General features: G+C 41.3%; 1 protein-coding gene across 14 annotated transcripts in view; it reads left to right on the top strand.

Moving 5' to 3' along the window:
* The window catches only part of LOC309495366 (uncharacterized protein), a 242,578-nt gene extending 228,803 nt beyond the window's left edge, over positions 1–13,775 (top strand). For all 14 annotated transcript variants that reach the window (XM_082165051.1, XM_082165050.1, XM_082165044.1 and 11 more), the window contains 3 exons: positions 10,968–11,014; positions 11,095–11,665; positions 12,220–13,775. In XM_082165051.1, coding sequence (XP_082021177.1) covers positions 10,968–11,014; positions 11,095–11,665; positions 12,220–13,426 — 1,825 coding nt within the window. In that variant the 3' untranslated portion in view covers positions 13,427–13,775. The remainder of the gene's footprint in view (positions 1–10,967; positions 11,015–11,094; positions 11,666–12,219) is intronic.
* The last annotated feature ends 5,929 nt before the right edge of the window (positions 13,776–19,704 follow it).

The following is a 19,704-nucleotide window of genomic DNA, read 5'->3' as shown; positions in this document are numbered from 1 at the left end:
TTCAGAATGTGCAAAATTTTAGTAATTTTAGCTAAATAATAAGAAATATTAAAATATAAAGTTTTTAGCACCAGTCTGATTAAACTGTTTTACATAACAGATGTTTATATATATATATTATATGGGACCCATACAATTGCAAAGGGTGAAAACGTTCACTGATGCTTTGAAAAAAAGCTATCATTTTGTGTTGTGGACTATATGTTGTGTGAAACAGTTTCACCAGAGTAGTAAATAAAATGCAAAATGTATTATCCTCTCATTTTGCTAAAATTATTAATATTTTGCAGATTATTTAAGGTATATGTAAACATTTGACCAACAACTTTAGTTCATAAATTGCCATTGTTTTTGTTTTGTTTTTTTAGATACTTAGCTACAGGAGATTCATACAAAACAATATACCTAAACTATCGTCTTGGAAAATCAACTGTAGCAACAATAATCCCGGAGGTGTGTGACACAATTTGGCAAAAACTGCAGCCTCTGTACATGCCCATACCAAATGAAGATGCTTGGACAAAAATTGCAGATGGATTTCAGGAGAGATGGCAGTTCCCAAACTGCATTGGAGCTCTGGATGGAAAGCATGTGGTCATCCAGGCGCCATCAAACTCTGGATCCACCTTTTATAATTACAAAGGTGGTTTTTCTATTGTTTTGATGGCCCTGGTTGACCACAGGTATTGCTTTACTATAATAGATTTTGGTGGCCATGGCTCCAACAGTGATGGGGGCATCTTTGCTCAAAGTGCTTTAGGGAAAGCAATAAAAAGTGACAACTTGGCAATCCCTCAACCAAGACCACTGCCTGGATTCTCACAACCAATACCCCATGTGATTGTGGCTGATGCGGCCTTCCCACTGTCACAGAATGTAATGCGTCCCTTCCCTGGAAAGGACCTAGACGAGGCTAGACGAATTTATAATTATAGGCTATCAAGGGCCAGGAGGGTGGTGGAGAACTCATTCGGGATCCTTGCATCCAAGTGGGAGGTGTACCAAAGGAGGATCAAGCTGCAGCCCCAAAATGTGGACAAAGTTATAAAGGCCACTTGTGTCCTGCATAACTACATAATCAAAACCACAGACCCATCAAATCAACACCAAGCACCAGAGTGTTTGGCAGAATCCAGTAGCAGTGGAGCTGTACAGAATCTACAGCAGTGTGGAAATCATCCATCAAAGGAAGCATTTCTGATAAGGGAGGCCTACAAGGACTATTTTATGTCCACTACTGGAGCAGTCCCATGGCAGCAGAATGCTTGCTTTGGAGTGTCTCAATAGGGAATTGAACTGCAGTTAGCAGTAGCACAACTATGTCATTCTATTTTGTTCATGATATTTATGAAGTAATTTAAAAACACAATGTACTCAACACTACAATATTATTTGACTAGAATGACTAAAAAAAGCTTACCACATAAATTGACTCATTTATTCCTTAAACAATCACAACATTTAAAGACATTTTATCTGCACATTTTAAAGTTACGTTGTAACAGTATGTGGAAGACTATAAATATGTGTACTCAAGTTCACTGGCTGAAGAGGATCCACTAGCTTCATACATTGACTCCATTTCTGCCATATGGACTAGCTCATGAATCTTAAATTTTAGCTTAGCTTTTGTGTGATCTGGCATCTTTCTCATGGAGGCAGCCATTGACTTAAAAAATGCATCTAGCTCATCCTCCTGATGCTGTTTCCTGCTACCCAAATACTCCATTATTGCAGCATCAACTGCAGATGGAGCACAAATGCCACTTCTTTTGGGTGCAGAATTGGATTTATTCCCTGGTTCTGCCCTCTTCTGCCCTTTCGACTCTAGCTGTCTCTCATCTGCATCCTTTTCCTCCTCTGCTTCATCTGGTAGATTACTGGATGTTCTATTAAAACAATTTTATGTGGCCTGCATTAGAATTCATATGAGATTTTAAAATAGTTAGATAATAAATTAACTCATTATGAGTGTAAAGCAAAAGAAAAGTTCTGATTATTGATAATTAACTTACTCCCTGATCTGAAGGTGTGGAATCATAAATTCCAGGATCCCTGCATATTTGTACAGCTTCTGAAATTTAGCTGGGTCTCCACTTTTGGTGGCTGCTTTTTTTCTACTTAGGTGGTAGGCATCTCGGATGTTAATCCACTTCTTCCTAGCACTATCCCCTGTAAATAAATAAATAATATATACACACACACACACATTTTGAACATAAAATGAGAAAAACGTACTACAATAGCTTTAATGATATTGACTGATGTTATAGATTACATTTTATTATAATTGTTGTTTACAACATGTCATTGAATATGTTTTTGCTGTTCTTATTGCATTTACATGTCTTTGCCAGCAGATGTCCTCAGCCAGCATGCTATGTTCCGAGCGCATCTAAACAGTGAATCTAGCAAGTCTAGTGTAATCGATCTAATCTAACATTGAATTTAGCTGACGAAGTCAATGATGGGATAAAAACATCGCCTAGTCAACACCTTTATGACAACGCCTTTTTCACTGCAACTTCAGCAATGTTGTCAAAACTAGCGCTGGATAGCCTACCTGAGGTAATTTTGTTACACTATGCTAAACTGCATAATATCTCATCGTTAATACTTCTCACCATTTATTCCCAGGATACGACCGATTGCTTTCCATATATCCATCTTTTTTAATGTATCCTTGAAAAGGGGGTTTGACTTGTCAAACAGTAGAGGATTTTTTTGTACCTCGACGATTAACTTCTCTGCAATGTCATCTGCCATTTTAAATGCGCGAGACCTTTAAATTAGAATGGATTCTGATTGGCTGTCAGTGTTTTATCGTTGGACAGCTGGAAAAAAAAATCGTTCTGAAAGTGATCTCAACGATATCGTTCCTCATATCTTTATCGTTATAGTTGTGGTGTGAACTCTGTTATTCTTTAATATGGAGAACGATTTTATCGTTATCGTTATCTTTATAGTTATCGTGCTTGGTGTGAACGGGCCTTTACACTGGAATAATATTTCACAATATTACTGTTTTTTGTTGTTGTTGTTGTTGTTGGTGGTATTTTTAATAAAATAAATGCAGAGTTGGTGAACAGAAGAGACTCATTTTAAAAACATTAAGAAATCATACGGATCTGTTGTAGTTTAATTCTTTTCAGGGAAATGACTTCAGAGATTTTTGATGCCAGAAATATTAGACTTTATTAACAAACAAAGCCGAGTGCCCTTCTGCAGAAAGTACAGCAATGTCCAGCTTCTACATATATACCTGAATCCTTGTCCCAAAGATGGTAATACATTCTGTCGGATTCAGTAGCAAGTGAATACTGGTGTTTATTAACACAAAGAAGTATGGAGGTAGTGCAGGTCCAAAGAGAGGCAGGCAGAAGAAATCCAGGCTCAGCAACGCAGGACTCAGTGGGCAGACGGCGAAACGGGAAACCAGCAAACGGTCCTCTGAACAGGGCAGAAATCCACAGTACAGGAAACAGGAACTGGAGCGAGGAGAAATGACGGTGAGCAAAACCGGAGAACCTCCACAACCATCTGACAAAGACAAGACGAGGTGACACAATATATAGGACATTCTCATTCAAAACAGCTGGCGCTGATCAGCTCATCAGTGGAAATAACGAGCCGTGCTGATGAGCCGCGCCCATTCATACAACGCGCACACACATAGCGAGGGCGAGTCAATGAATCCATGAACTGTGACAGTACCAGCCTGCCTGGAGTTCAATCTTTTGGCGGTTCTGATATATTCCAGGTTCTTGTGATCGGTCCAGACGATAAAAGGTACCCCCGACCCCTCTAACCAATGACGCCATTCTTCCAACACTAACTTGACTGCCAACAACTCTCTGTTACCAATGTCGTAGTTACGTTCGGCAGGCGATAAATGACGGGACAAAAACGCGCAGGGATGCAACTTGTCGTCTGTGGGAGAACGCTGGGACAGCACTGCTCCTACCCCCACCTCTGACGCATCGACCTCCACCACAAACTGACGTGATGGATCAGGGGCTATAAGGATGGGGGCTGAAACGAAGCGGTCTTTCAGTTTGGCAAACACAGTCTCAGCTGTGTCTGACCACCTGAACGTAGTTCTGGGGGAGGTCAAGGCAGTCAGAGGCGTGGCTAGTTGGCTGAAGTTGCGAATAAAACGCCGGTAGAAGTTGGCGAACCCCAGAAACCTCTGTAGGGCCTTACGTGAATCTGGGCTTGGCCACTCCACCACAGCCTTAACCTTCTCAGGATCCACACGTATTCCCTCAGACGAAATAATGTACCCTAGGAAAGGAACAGACTGTGCATGAAAAGCGCATTTCTCCGCCTTGACAAAAAGCCCATTCTCTAGCAACCTCTGAAGCACTCGTCTGACGTGTTGAACGTGCTCCTGGAGAGACGAAGAAAAAATCAATATGTCATCCAGGTAAACATATATGAACTGATCTACCATGTCTCTCAACACATCATTGACGAGTGCCTGGAAGACCGCTGGGGAGTTGGAAAGGCCGAATGGCATAACCAAATATTCAAAGTGCCCCCTGGGGGTGTTGAACGTGGTCTTCCATTCATCCCCCTTCCTGATGCGAACCAAATGATAGGTGTTATGTAAATCCAATTTTGTGAAGATTGATGCTCCCTGCAACCTCTCGAAGGCTGAAGACATCAACGGCAAAGGATAAGTTTTCTTTTCCGTGATGCTGTTCAACCCCCGGTAATCAATACAAGGTCGCAGAGAACCATCCTTCTTCCCCACAAAAAAGAATCCCGCCCCCGCTGGAGAAGAGGAAGGGCGGATGAACTTTCTGGAGCAGAAAGCGAATATAACTTGCCCTTAGGCGGAGACGTACCTGGCAGTAAATCTATAGCACAGTCATAGGGACGATGCGGAGGAAGAGAAGCAGCCCGGGACTTACTGAACACTTCCTTCAGGTCGAGATACTCCGGTGGCACGTTAGAAAGATTCACTGGCTCCTCCTGCAACACAGAACGAGAAACAGATGGGACAGCAGACGAAAGACATGAGGCATAACATTGATCACTCCAACTGGACACAGAGTTCTGACCCCACTCTATCCTGGGTCCGTGTTTCACCAACCACGGATGACCCAGGACAATAGGAGTGTGAGGTGACTGGGTGAGGTAGAGTGAGATCCTCTCAGTGTGGTTACCCGAGGTGATAAGTGTGATGAGCCCAGTGGTGTGAGTGATGCCCGGGAGTTCCTGTCCATTGAGTGCGTGGATGGTGATAGTGTGTTCCAGAACTGTGATGGGGATGTGAAGTTTGTGAGGCAATGAAAAGTCCATCAGGTTACTCTCCGCTCCCGAATCCACCAGCACCTGGCCGTTGAAGGAGCAGCCTGCCCACTGGAGTCTCACCGAGAGGAGGGTGGCGTTCGAGGGTCTGGTCATGGAAAGCCCGCCCGACAGTAGCCTCCGTCCTACCGCCGGGCTTGGCCTTTTAAAGGACAGGTGGAAACGAAGTGGCCGGCCTCCCCACAGTATAGACACAGACCCCTCGAGCGGCGGTGTTCTCTCTCCTCCCGGGAGAGCAGAGCTCGACCTACCTGCAAAAAATGCCTTTTATTTAATTTTCCTTATTCTTAATTTAGCCTTAAAATTTTTTCCTTATTCTTAATCCCTCCTTACTCCCCCCTTGCGCACTGGTCAAAACCATGCACATCTGGATTGAGAATATTCAAAAGTATGTTTTTGTGCAACAACCTGTCATTCTTACCCCCCTCTGGTACCATATAGATTGTTCATAAGGCCTGTTTGTTATTGAATTCGAACAACTTACAACTGAGGTGGTCGTTCTATTAGCACAATTTAAAATACATTTAATTAGTTAATCATCATATTGAATAAATTCCTAATCTTATAAATTAAAAATTGTTAATAGCCAGTGTTAATCTTTTCTTTAATTTTCAACTGTAGCCTTAAATTAATTACTTATACCCCTGTATTGACAAATTACATTAGAGTACCCATTATGATCTATTTTAAAATGGCATTTAGTTCTCATTTTATTTTCATTCTCGTTGTATGACTTGTCTTAATTCTCACTGTGCTATAATTACTTGAATTAGTCGCTTATCATTCATTATTTTCATTTCTTTTCTGATTTTTCATTATCGTTTCTACGTTGTTTTTGATATATTCTTTAATTCAATAACTTTTTATTCCTGTGGGGTTATTATGAAGTTGCTACTAGTATAGTCAATGGCTTTAACATTAAATTTAAAGAAAGTTTGGTTGATGTTGACTATTGTTTGAACTTGTACTCATCTCTGTTGATTCTCTCTTCTTTGCACAACTGCTTGTGAGTTTCCACATTCGTTTGTCTTCTTTTTTCCATTCATGTTGGTCATTGTGAGTTGTTGTAATTGGCTTTTTCCTTTTCTCTCATTGGCAAGGGAAGATCATTGCCCGCATGTCCTTGAACCCGCACTTCCTGTTGTGGGGGGTTGCTGGAGTCGTTTGGTGTATTTTAAGTTGAGAGGCATGGACTCAAATGTCACTTTGTTGATCAATGCACAAGGTTCTTCTGAGATGACAAAGCACAGTCACTGGTTCTTTTTGTTTGAACCGTCCCAGAAACCTTCCTGGAATTGAACTGCTCTCATCTGTGAATGGACCCTTCATTAGTTCTGTTAGTGACAACAACATGTATTAGATCATCTGCTCATCTGGCCCATTGTCCTTCTTGGTGTCACCTGTAGAATGGTCATGTGGGCTGAGTGGTGTTCTGGCCTCTTTGGGGGCTTTCTGCTTTCATTAGCAGCAGGGCTTGAATCCATATATTACTTTTTACAATTAGTCAATTCAGCTCAGTTATCTCATTGTTTTGAGTCTTACTAGCAGCAGCACATTTATTAGGCATCTTGGACAACACTCAACCCACTTTACTAAAAGACAAAAGTTACACAACAATATCTCATACTTTTCACAAAGAGTCAGCTCCATCATGATATTCTGAAAAGAAAATCAAATGCGTTATGCTCCATCATGATATTCTGAAAGGAAAGTAATATGTGTTAGGCATTGCGCAAATGTGGTACTGTTTTTGTTTTGTGTTTTTTTTACAATTTTTTCCCATTTTCTTTTTCTATTGCCACAGGAAATTAACCAAATCCATCCATGGTCATTATTTTATTGGGCAGAATATGCCCTGTGGGCCCACATATCAAATAGATACAGCTGTGTAGCGTCTGGACCAATCAGACACACAAATTATTCATTTATTTAATGAATAATCTGTGTAAACTCACTCTCCCAAATAAGGCCTGTGAAACATTCCCCAAATGAAGCTAACACACTGGCAGGACGCGGTGTCTTGTTACAGGACACACACTGAAACTGATTTTACAAGAGAAAGGAATGTCCTGAGAGCTGCGACTCTCACTTAAATTCTTGCAGAGGAAGAGAAATAAAAACCCTGTTAATCCTATATATATTCTATATATAACCACTTGATAAATGTGTAAACATGTATCTAATTTTTCCCATCTCATGATGTTCCCTTTTATGTGGTGTTTGTATTCTTGTAAACTCAATTGGGTTAATGTTTCAGACTTTGCATATTATGGTTAACCAACATTATATGTGCGGCATTTTTGGTCTCTATAAACTCCAATCTTCATCCCCGTTTTGTTAATTTACATTACATTATACATGCTAACTTTGTGACGCATTAGTATTATAAGCATCTTAAAGATTTTTGTGTTAAACATCCAATCAAATTGCATGTTCAAAGGGACAATGGGTCGTAAAAATTTCCCTCCAAAGGGAAATCTTCTCATTGGCTCACACAGCTCCAGAGGTTGTGCCATCTTCACGCTTTAAAGTCACTGATCAGCTCTTAGCTCACTCTTACTCCCTTTCTGAAATGCTGACATGAAGATGATGCTGAACTAGAAGCCTCTAAGGACCCACCAAGCTTGTGCCAGGCTGCGGCCTTGTCTTTCCATTCACCAAAGATACTCTGGAAACCACTGGTTCTCTCTCATCAAGACCACATCAGCAAAGATCAACTGGAGCCTCAACAAATTGCATCAGGACGGTTTAATTCAAATGGGAGAGACATGCAAGTATCAAACTTAGTCTCATTATTTGATACATTAAGTATCCTTACCCCTTTAAAGAAGGGCGTGTTAGAAATAAACTGATGGTTTGCTCAAGGCTGTTGATCTGCTTAATTTCAAACAATACTATAACTTCTTGCTTTCCTGTATTCTGCTTCAGCTCTTTTTCCCTTGGTAAACTGTATGCATGTATGTGTGTGTATGTTAGAGTAGTTTAAGTGTTTAGACTAGTTAATAAAATCTTGTTCATGTCACACGTAAAGTTGTCCGTGTCTCAAGCTCATAACTGGAGTCACTAATCATTTAGATCTTGGTTACTGCTCTTAGTAGTATTGTAAATTAAGAAAGACATTTCCCATGCCCCGGAAATGTACATTTCTTAGAGTTAATAAACAATTGATCCTGAGTGTTCATGGGACAAATAGGTTCATTGATTGTAATATTATAAATTCAAGGCTTTTGGTCATACCTAGGATATCCAGAACCACCAAAGGAGGGAGAGCATTTTCACATTTGGCTCCAAAACTCTGGAACAGTCTTCCTGATACTGTTCGTTGCTCAGACTCGCTCTCCCAGTTTAAAACTAGATTAAAGTCGCATCTCTTCAGCCAGGCATTCATATAATCCAACAGATCAAACTACAATCCGGCCTCTAGCTCATAAATGCCAGAGGAGAACTGGCCCCCGACTGAGCCTGGGTTCTCCCAAGGTTTTTTTTCTCCATTAGGTCACCTGATGGAGTTTTAGGACACCATTAGGTCACTTGATGGAGTTTTTCGGTTCCTTGCCACTGTTGCCTTTGGCTTGCTCAGTTGGGGATATTTTGGGGATATTTAATTTTATTTTATCAATCAATAAATTCCTCTTGAAACAAACTTTGTTGTATTATTTTAATTTAATACTGTGAAGCTGCTTTGATACAATCTGTATTGTGAAAAGCGCTATACAAATAAACTTGACTTGACTTGACTTAATATTAATTTACGACAGTAAATTAATTATATTAACTAATCCAAATATTCATAATCAATTATAACCAGTTATTATTGATTATTAATATTTCATATAGAGCTAATTTGCTACAGCTGTATAGGCAAAATAATTTATTTGCCTTGTGTACACCATCTCTCACTCCATTCATACTCAGTCACTCATTGGCCATCACACATTCTCCTTCCACAGGTTGTGCTCTAAATACGGCACTTATAAATTTAGCTGTGGAATTCCAAAGGTCTGACGGACAATGTCAAAACACAGCTATGTCAAACACTATTCAGAAGTGTCAGTGATCTTAATGTTTAGTTTAACACCGTTGTTATAGGCTAAACCCTTTTTTTCTTTTTCTTTTTTCAAACTCTAATAGATTCAATATTTCAGAATAATAGGCCCAAGTATGGTGCAGTTGAGAGTAAAACTTGGATCCATGGCCAATAACATTTCCATCTCATTATCTCAGTTTTGACATCATTTTTTATTTCATATTTTTGGACTTTTGGAGTTATTTTTCTCCAATTTATCTCTAGAAAATTATTAAAACAAGATGGATTGACCAGTATCTTTGTTTTGCAAACAAAAATAATAATTCTTTGACATTTTGTGACTATATTTTTCTTTGCCAGAGAATAATTATATCATGCTTTTAGCCCTATAGTTTAATATAATAGCCCTCACTATTCCTAATCCAGCCTTAGTTTAACTAACTAAGTAGTTTTAACTAACTTTAACTAAGTTATTCAGTGAGCTGAATTGCTATGAGACCAGTGAATAATCAGAATTAATTAAGTTAATATAATAATGAACTAAATTTGAAGCAGTCTCTAGAGTGATCATAAGGTTTGTCACACCTGTGGTGCCGTCAAGGGTCAGTTCTTCTGTTTTTAGATCAGTGTGTTCTGTCGCTCTGTATGTTTTGTCAGCCTATAGGCTGTTACTCAAAGGCCATTGCAGAGTGGAATATAGGCTCTGTTGTTTCTCTGTCTCTTCTCAGTTTGGGTTTTTGATCGATCCTGCCAGTTTTGCATCTCAGGATTTCTTCTTTGTTTTCAGGAAAAGTCTCAAGTGAAAGATTCACCTTTTCCAGCATTAATTCAGTCTTTCTCCTTGCTGAGCTTTCAGAGAGTGGTCAACTTCAGGAGGGGATCTGAAAGCCCCTCACCCATTCTCTTTTCTTCTTCTCTCTGCATTGTGTCTTTGCCCTTTGCCCTCTTGTTGCTTCCATTTGTCAGGACACTTGTCACAGAAGCCATCTGAAATTTGAACACTCAGAGATCTGCATGAATCAGTTACAATCACCTAGCACTGAACCTTGAGGAACTCCCTGTCGCACAGGCACGGTATCCGATTTATAAATGCCCATGCTTACGAACTGTGTAATACATTCTATAGATTATTTTGAGAAATAGTTTTGTACCATGTGACGTTACTGAAATAGAATTATCTGCTGTAACAACACATTCTGCTCTCAGGTTCCAAAGTCAATCCAAAGTCACACACAGACAGAAAGGAAATAATAGTGTACAATGTATAGTTAAATTATTTATTATATAAAATAATAAAATCGTCAACAGATCCAAATCTTTTGACTGGCAGTTTAGATCTTAACTCGCACTTTGACCGTTAACTGGATTTGGCGCTCAGCAGCTTCTGTGAACATAAAGCCTACTTTGATTTGATTGGTCATCTCAAATATTCTGACATTGACGAGCAGTGACAGACCAATCACAGCTCAGATGATACACACACACACACACACACACACACACACACACACACTCTTGCGTTCGAAGGGGGGATGATACACACACGCACACACACACACACGCTCACACACACTTTCTTATGTTTCCTTTAGAAATGAATGTGAATCATGTTTGTGTTTTATAGTGTGGATCATTGTGGAGAGTTCAGAATGACAGCAGGATTACACAAATGTAGGTCTACACACACAATCATTTAGTGATTTATTGTTGATTTGTGTCATTTAGTGAAATGTTTCTCTTCTTGTGTTCAGATGCCTGTGATCTCACACTGGATCCAAACACAGCAAACATTGAACTCATTCTGTCTGATGAGAACAGGACAGTGACGCGTGTGTCTGAGCGTCAGCCGTATCCTGATCATCCAGAGAGATTTTATGATGTTCTTCAGGTTCTGTGTGGAGAGAGTCTGACTGGACGCTGTTACTGGGAGGCTGAATGGAGCGGAGATGCTGATATATCAGTGACATATAAAGGAATCAGCAGGAAAGGAGAGACTGAAGACTGTGTGTTTGGATTAAATGACAAATCCTGGAGTCTGTTCTGCTCTGATAACAGATTCTCTGTCTGTCACAATAATAACAGAACTGATATTCCTGTCGTCTCTTCATCCTCTAAGAGAGCAGGAGTGTATGTGGACGTGTCGGCCGGCACTCTGTCCTTCTACAGCGTCTCTGACACACACACACTCACACACTTACACACACTCAACACCACATTCACTGAACCCCTCTATGCTGGATTTGGGGTTTATAACTCCTCAGTGTCTCTGTGTGACATTAAACAGCGTCCTGAGAGAAACAACAGTGATACACACACAACCGGGTGAGTGAAATATACTGTGTCTTAGTGAAGGATTTCTCCAGACTGAATAATAGTTCAATCCTCTGTTCTTCATACATCACTAAACACTAGAGATGCACCATATTGGGTTTGTGCTGATACTCCATATGCTGATATTTTACAACATACTGTATTTTGGCCTGAAACTCTCATTATAGTATATATGTGTTTGTTATATTAGATTGTTTGTTATTAGTGAGTGACATCACAGGTGTCAGTCGCAGCATTATATACTAGCTTTATATTTTCTCTCTGTCAAACTGCCTGTCAAATAGTTTTTATAGTAAACTGTGTGTATGTTGTTGGTTTTGAATTGTTGGTAACACTTTACAATAAGGTCCCATTAGTTAACATTCATTAATGCATTAACTGTATTTGTTAACGTTAGTCAACTGTTCATTGTTAGTTCATGTTAGTTCAGGTCCATTAAATAATATTGACGGATATAATGTATTAATAAACATTGAAAATAACATTAACTGAGATTAATAATAGCAGCTGACTCTTTGCTTCCGCCTTCTTCTGGTTCTTCACAGGTTCTCTCAGCCCAAACCTTCTGGGCTCGATATTCACCCGCTGCTGAACTGTCAGTCTTGTGTCCATATAGCTGATTCTGATCAGTGGCTTCAGATTGAGCCGTCGGCCTGTACAGATGAAGGAGGGTCAAAGTTCAGGGTCAGCACTGACCCAGGCCGTTACGAGTGTGTCAGGACCAGAATGCGATGGGTCTGTGACTGTGTCGTCACCCTTCAGTACCGTACCGTAGACGGACTCTTCCTCAACGCAGAGCTGGAGAGGCTGCAGTGCAACCGCATCGGTCCAGTGATTGACGTGACGGTGATCTCAGGGAAACTGGAGGAAGTTCATCTGCCCCATTACGCCTGTTTAGGAGAGTCTGACCCCTCTCTCAAAGATGCTGTGAAAGTCCTCACCGTAAAAGACGAGGGAATAACCACAGAACCTGTGCAGTTGACCCGATTCCATGCTAAGATTGTCCAACCATCCTTCTCTCTGAAAACATTAATTATAAGTTGGATAATGGGATGGTACGAACACTGCGATCTTCTTCTTTACATGTGTTCTAAAGATCCTCTCATTCTACATCTCTACTTTTTTCCAGTTGATGACTCTGCAAGAAAAAAAGTTGAGGAAACTGAAAAATCATTTTCATCATGCATCATCAGGCATCCCAGACCTGGCAGGCCATTTCGGATGAAAAAGCTACACATTCTTGATGTTCCTGGTGCCTCCACTATCACTCCTGAAGAAGGGATCACACTCACAAGAGAAACTCCACCAAACTTCTTCAAGGTCAACACCCATCTGGAGAATGATCTTCAAATGACTCTTATCAGAGAAGAGGATCAGAAGACTGTCTGGACTACAACGATTAAGAAAAATGAACTCAATCTAATTCATCCTAAGAGAGACGAGCCGCGCCTGAATAGTGATCACATTCGTCCTAAGAGAAACGAGCCGTGTCTGAATAGTGAGGCAGATAAAGCAAGATATTTTGATAACCATTGGCCAGATCTCATTCAGAGGGTTAGAAATATTGGGATCATTGCAGATAAACTGTGTCAGCAAGAACTAATTCATGAAGAGCAATATTCAGAAATCACACAGAGTTTAACCAGTCAGGAGAGCATGAGAAAGATCTGTGAGATTATACGCAAACACAGAGATCCTGTGAAAGCTGAATTCATCTCAGTTCTTCAGGAAGAGAAGCTTTACCACTTTTGAACATTGGTCTGATTCTTGATCTGATATGGGTTTATCAGAACTTATCAAAATATACTCCTTTCAAAATATCCATTCATAGTAACATTACAAATAAATTAAAGTTTTTGCTTTGCTCTTTTTGCTCTTTACATTGTAAATGTTCTACAGGGAAATAAATGTAAGTTTTTGCACATCTAAGTAAATGTTCTACAGGGAAGGTAAAACGAGTTCAATGTTAAAGTAAATGTATACCAGCATTTATATTTTTGTTTGTCTGTGTTTTATACTTGTTGGTGAATTGCTGATGTACATTTTTATAGATTAGCCATAAACTATGAAATGTTGTAGTTTATTAAAAATATAGAATCCAGTTCTTTTTTTCATATGATTATATTCTTCTGCAAACACACAAAGTTTGGTGAACTGCAATGAGTAACATTTAATATTTTCTTTATCTAATAAAAGGCTTTTATGTAAACTTTATTTTGTTGTCTCAGAATTGTGCTGTAAAGTAAGACTGTCATGGGAAAATGCACAAAAACTAATATTTTATTTATTTATTTTGAACTCAAATTCCCCAGTGACAACATACTTTACCCCTAATGTTGGGTAAGTTGAGCCACTTCTGTGTCACTAGCTCTATTTCTGTGTCCTTATGATCCTTTTCTTTATTTGTCCTGATAGAAGACAGCTGAAATATGATGTGTTGTATAATAATGCTGAAGCACAGATATTTGGCAGTGAAGAATATGTTCTCTGAGCTTCATGTCCTCTACAACAGTCTCAGCCTTCCTCCAACGTCAGGACACCTGAACGAAGCTCGACAAAATCTGTCCGATTAAACATTATTCAGCTGGAGTCAAGGGCGCCGTAAAGGGGTGGAAGGTTAGGACGATTCTAAGGGCCCAGGCTGATTTAGGGCCCAGAAGAGCAGACCCCCTTTTTCTTTTCTTAGTTCTTTTCTCTTTTTTATACATACATTAAATGTGCTAGGGCCCCTCATGCACTAAATGTGTATTTTGTACGTTTTGACCATAGATTTAATATTTAAAAAAACAAATAATGTATTTACTGTTTCAGTCACACCCCTCCCCCTCACAATGGTTCATTCCACCTGCGCTGTCCGAGCTACGATCGCTAGTGTAGCGTCTCTTGCTTATTGCACTTGCTATGATGCAGCGCAGACAGTGACACACGCAGGCATGTCACATCAAAATAGTCAGGGCATCAAAAACGGAAAGAGAAGACAGAGAACGCCGAAGTCGACAGTATGTCACACAGTTTTTCAAAAAGAAAGGTAGCTTGCCCTATTCCTGTAGGCTATTCCAAAACTTTCAGAGTTAGGCTACTTATTTTTGTTGCTACATGACCTGCTTTTATCTAGCTAGCTTAGTAAAATAATTACTGAATTATGATTTACATCCAACAATAATAACATCTCTGCTGTCTCCGGGTTATCATGTCTCGTAGACACAGATTCAGCGGCTGCTGCACACCCACGTCCTCCTTCCCCCACGTCCCCCGTCCCCGTCTCATGGTGCGTTCACACCGGACGCGAATAGCGCGTCAGGCGCGAGTGATTTCAATGTTAAGTCCATGCAAAGATGCGTTGTAATTTCGTTTCAAACTTTTGTTTTTACGCGCGTCAATTTCGCTCTTGACGCGCGAATTAACACAAAGTGGTCAAGCGTATAACTAGACGCGGCAGGCGCGAATTTGACGCGCTATTCGCGTCCGGTGTGAACGCACAGTCAGCCGAACAAGGTGAGCCTGAGCGCGAAACTTCACGAAGATTGATTGAAGCCTCTAATCACGTCTTATCTACTGTGTTCGCCACATGATGATAACTTTACAAAACAAAAAGTAATCTACACGCTTCAAAAATGACAAAATCAGTTTGCCGTGTGTTCTGTGAAGTGACAGTGCTGCTGCTACGATCGATGCTGTCAAACTTGACGTTCTTAATATGAATAAAATGCCCCAGAAAAAATTATATAAAATTGAATAAAACATGTGTCTGTAGTAACCATTGGCTATAAGGAGTTTACAAAATAGATATTTTAATATTTTATATTAAGAAAACAAAATAATATGGTTATTACGTGTGTGTTTGACTTATACAGATGCAGAGTCAGCTTTATTGTCTGCACCTCGTATGCAACTATGCAATGTGCTAAGTATCTTTTTTAAAGTATACAGGGCATGTTTATTGGGTTAAATTTTATCTGTAAAAAATGTAGGGGGCCCAGAAATTTTGGTTTCCATAGGGCCCAGAATTTCTGGCGGCACCCCTGGCTGGAGTGTCTAAATCACTTCAACAAAGAGCAGAACAGAAGTGTCCAGTGATGCTCTTCCCATGAAAGCAGCTGAGCGTTCTGATGCTGTAGAAGCAAAATGTGAGATTCGTCACGTAGAGCTGGAATATTTCTTCTCATGTTGCTCCATCAAGTCATGGTTTAGTCTGTAGTTGCAGCACAGTTTGTGTCTCCAGGAGCTTTTGTTCTGCTTTTGCACATGTTTCTCCTCCAGCGGCTCCTGGAAAACATCCACAGCACTGCAAGTGTTTGTCAGCGCAGGTTTTTATCTATTTATTAAAATTATCATCTGTAAATGTTTTCAGTGTGTCAGTGAGGCCATGTTTAAACTGTAAGCTACTTTATTTGTCCTTCAGCAACACAAGTAGGGATATGAGGCTGGAGCTGAACAGGAGCTGATACAGCTCCACATGTACTTTTCTCTTCTTCACAACAATACACTGCTCTATTCTGTAGGTTGTCTGGCTGTATGGTGACAGAGGAAGGCTGTGGTTATGTGTGTTCAGCTCTGGGTTCAAACCCCTCACACCTGAAGGACTGCTCACTGCAGACAATCAGTTATGTCAAATACTAATTCTGACATACTGAACGTGTGCATGATGCATATCTACATGAAAGTGTGTTTATAGTGTGGACATCATGGAGAGATCAGGATGATTACAGGACCACGAAAGTGTACGTATACACACACAAATGTTTTGTTATAGATGTTTCTCTTTTCTAGTTCAGATGCCTCTGATCTCACATTGAATTCAAACACTGCAAACACTCAACTCATTCTGTGTGATGAGAACATGAAGGTAATGTGTCACAGGTCGGGGTGGGCCAAGCCAGACTGCACCCACCCCTGGGGACCGGGCACCGCCTCGAGGAGCGTGTCAAGGAACCAGACAAAAACAGAGGATAAAGGAATAACAATTTCTTTATTAAGTTAAAAGCAGGTAAATTTGAAAAAGTCCTAATTAAAATCTCTTCTTTCGCCAGAAGCAATTCGATGGGCCCCCTGGACCGGAGCGGGATGGACGTTTGTGGACACCCTGCGGCTCGTCGGAGAGGAATCAGAGGAGGCCGCACACCACTCAGGTAAGCCACTGGGAAGTACTCTTTACAAGGCTCTCAAGGAAGTCTTGGCTACACGGACCCCATTCGGACTGGAACCAGGTAGGTATTCGCAGTGAGGATGGAACGAATGCCGGAGGCTGCCCAGAGGTAAGTATCCAGAGGACGGGGGTCCTCGACTCAGACGGGTCACAGGGACGCAGGTGGCGAGCGGGCCGGGCCAGGAGGGGACCCTGAACAGCAGAACACCACTTTAATCGAGACACATGCCGTAGTTACTCTTTCCTTCTGAACAATAGCAACACTTTGCAACACGGGCGTGGAGGACCACCCGGCAAGAGGACACTTCACTTTGGCTGTGCCCTGCAATGATACAACAGGGTTCAATGGTTCAACAAGATGCGACACTCGACAATGATACCTTCTCTCCTTCTGTACAGGGCGGAGGCTTTCAGTGGGGACAGGTGGGGACCACCAGACGGAGAGGACACTTCGAGGGAGACACTCCACTTGACTGTACACTGTAACCAGGTAACAGGATTTAACTCCCCCACAGCATATGTAACGTTCAATTGAAATACCTTCTCTCTTTCTGAACAGGGAAAGCCTTCAATAGGGCATGTGGAGACCACCAAGCGGGGAGGACACTTTGAGGGAGACACTCCCTTGACAGTACGCTGTAACCAGGTAACAGGGTTTAACTTTCCAACAGCATATGGAACGTTCAATTGAAATACCTTCTCTCGTTCTGAACAGGACAAGCCTTCAATGGGACATGTGGAGACCACCAGACGAAGAGGACACTTGAGCGGGACACTCCACTTCGGCTGTGCACTGTAACCAGGAAGCAGGGTTTAACTGTTCAACAGCATATCAAACGTTCACTCAAATACCTTTTCCGAACAGGACAGCGACTTTCAATGGGGCATGTGGAAACCACCAGACGGGAAGGATGCTCTAAGCAAGACACTCCACTTCAGCTGTACACTGTATCGATGCAACAGGATTTGACCATTCAGCAGTAATAAGACATTCAGCTGCAATACCTTCTCTCGTTCCAACCAGGCAGCGGCTTTTGATAGGGACGTGTGGAGACCACCAGACGGGAAGGATGCTTTAAGCAAGACGCTCCAGTTCAGCTGTACGCTGCAACAATGTAACAGGAGTTAATAGATCGGCAGCATTAACAGAGCGGGACTGTCTCAAATGGTAAGTTGGGCGCTTGATGTGACAAACCCTGTTCAGAAACAGCAGGTGAAAGACTATAGAGGAGAGTGCACAGCAGACTATTAATACTTCTCCACACGATAAACTTCACTCCATAACACAAACCATGTGAATCGTCACTTCAGGCACTGCATTCCACTCGCACACCGTGCATTCGGGCCAGCACTCACCCACCGGTCTTTCTCCCACCAGATCGACTCTCGTCTCTCACACGGGCTCCACTTCTCTCAGAGACAGTCAAACGGATGTAGTAATCGTCACATTCAGTGCAGGAAGAACAAAGGTTGGAGACAGATCATTAATTCACTCGGTGTAATACTTCACTCGTGCCACACGCTTTCCAGACTCTCCACACCACTTCAGTGTCAGTGCATATAAACAACAGATCAAATACTCATCACTTTGCGTCTTTCCCACTGTCGACGATATCCCCTAGATTTTCACTGACAAACTTCACTCTCTCATTTCCATTTCTCGGCTTCAATCTTCGCCCTGCTTCACAGCCCGGCCTCAATACAAACAGCCCGCCGACAAAACACAGTATCTCACGGGAGGAGACCCAACCTCTCACGGGGGAGAAGGAACCACACCGACCGTCTGTTTCCTCTCTCTTTTTAAAGCCCCATCTTAATGCGCGTTCCTCTCACAACACTCTCTGTCATTCTCCTCACCTGCTGTCAATCAGGCAATTGGCCTCGCTGCCATGGCAACAGATTTCGCGGTGTGATGAGACGACCATCCACAAGAGGTCTCCAAATAATACTGCCTTCACGAGGATTTTACTCTCTCTCTTTATCTGGCTTTTGTCACACCGTGACAAATGCGTGTGGAATAGCATGAGCATTCCTCATCATCCAGAGAGATTTGATGAGTGTCCTCAGGTTCTGTGCAGAGAGAATCTGACTGGATGCTCTTACTGGGAGGCTGAATGGAGCGGATGGGTTGAAATATCACCGTTGGCTATAGTCTGACGCCGTCTGTTTTTTTTGGGCCGATTCAACATGTTGAATCGCTGTCAGGCCGTCGGTTGAAGAGGGAACTCTGATTGGCTGTTCAGTTAATGTTACGTCATCTTACCTGAGTGTTCCTTGGCGAATATTTAAATATTAACATGAGCGTAGAGGACTAAAGAAAGTGTTTAGTAGGATTGATATTCAAAACGGTAAGCACGCACTGCTTTTTTTATGGTTTGTGTATCTGCAGCCTGCAGTGTCGGTTTCCCTTTTTGAATGACGAATATAGATGAGTATATCTGCAGAAATAGACAATTGTCTCAGGCGCAGTTAACATGCATTCTAGCTGACAGTCGGCTGTAGTTTCTTCAGTGTGTTCAAGTGCAGCTTTTCCCCTGACACAGGCGACGCGAGGCGACAACACAGTCGGCTTTCATCAGCGCTAGTTCTTTGGCGTCGGTTTGGTGCGTCCCGTGCTTAACACACACTCAACACCACATTCACTGAACCCCTCTATGCTGGATGCAGGCTTGATTATGATTCCTCAGTGTCTCTGTGTCAGATTAAACAACAGATACACACACACATTGGAAAATCCTCTTACTAACGTCCACATGCACATAGTCATCAAATCTCACAGATTTACATTTGTATTAATTCATGTTTAATTGATGTTTTTCATTATACAGAAGTTAGAAATCTAGACACACATTCTGTTCTGAATCTTTAATGAAAAAAATACACT

The sequence above is a fragment of the Leuciscus leuciscus genome (genome assembly GCF_965113295.1).
Source record: "Leuciscus leuciscus genome assembly, chromosome: 3".
Lineage (NCBI taxonomy): Eukaryota > Metazoa > Chordata > Actinopteri > Cypriniformes > Leuciscidae > Leuciscus > Leuciscus leuciscus.
The sequence above is the reverse complement of the archived record's forward strand: the minus strand, read 5'-3'. Positions and strand labels throughout refer to the sequence as shown.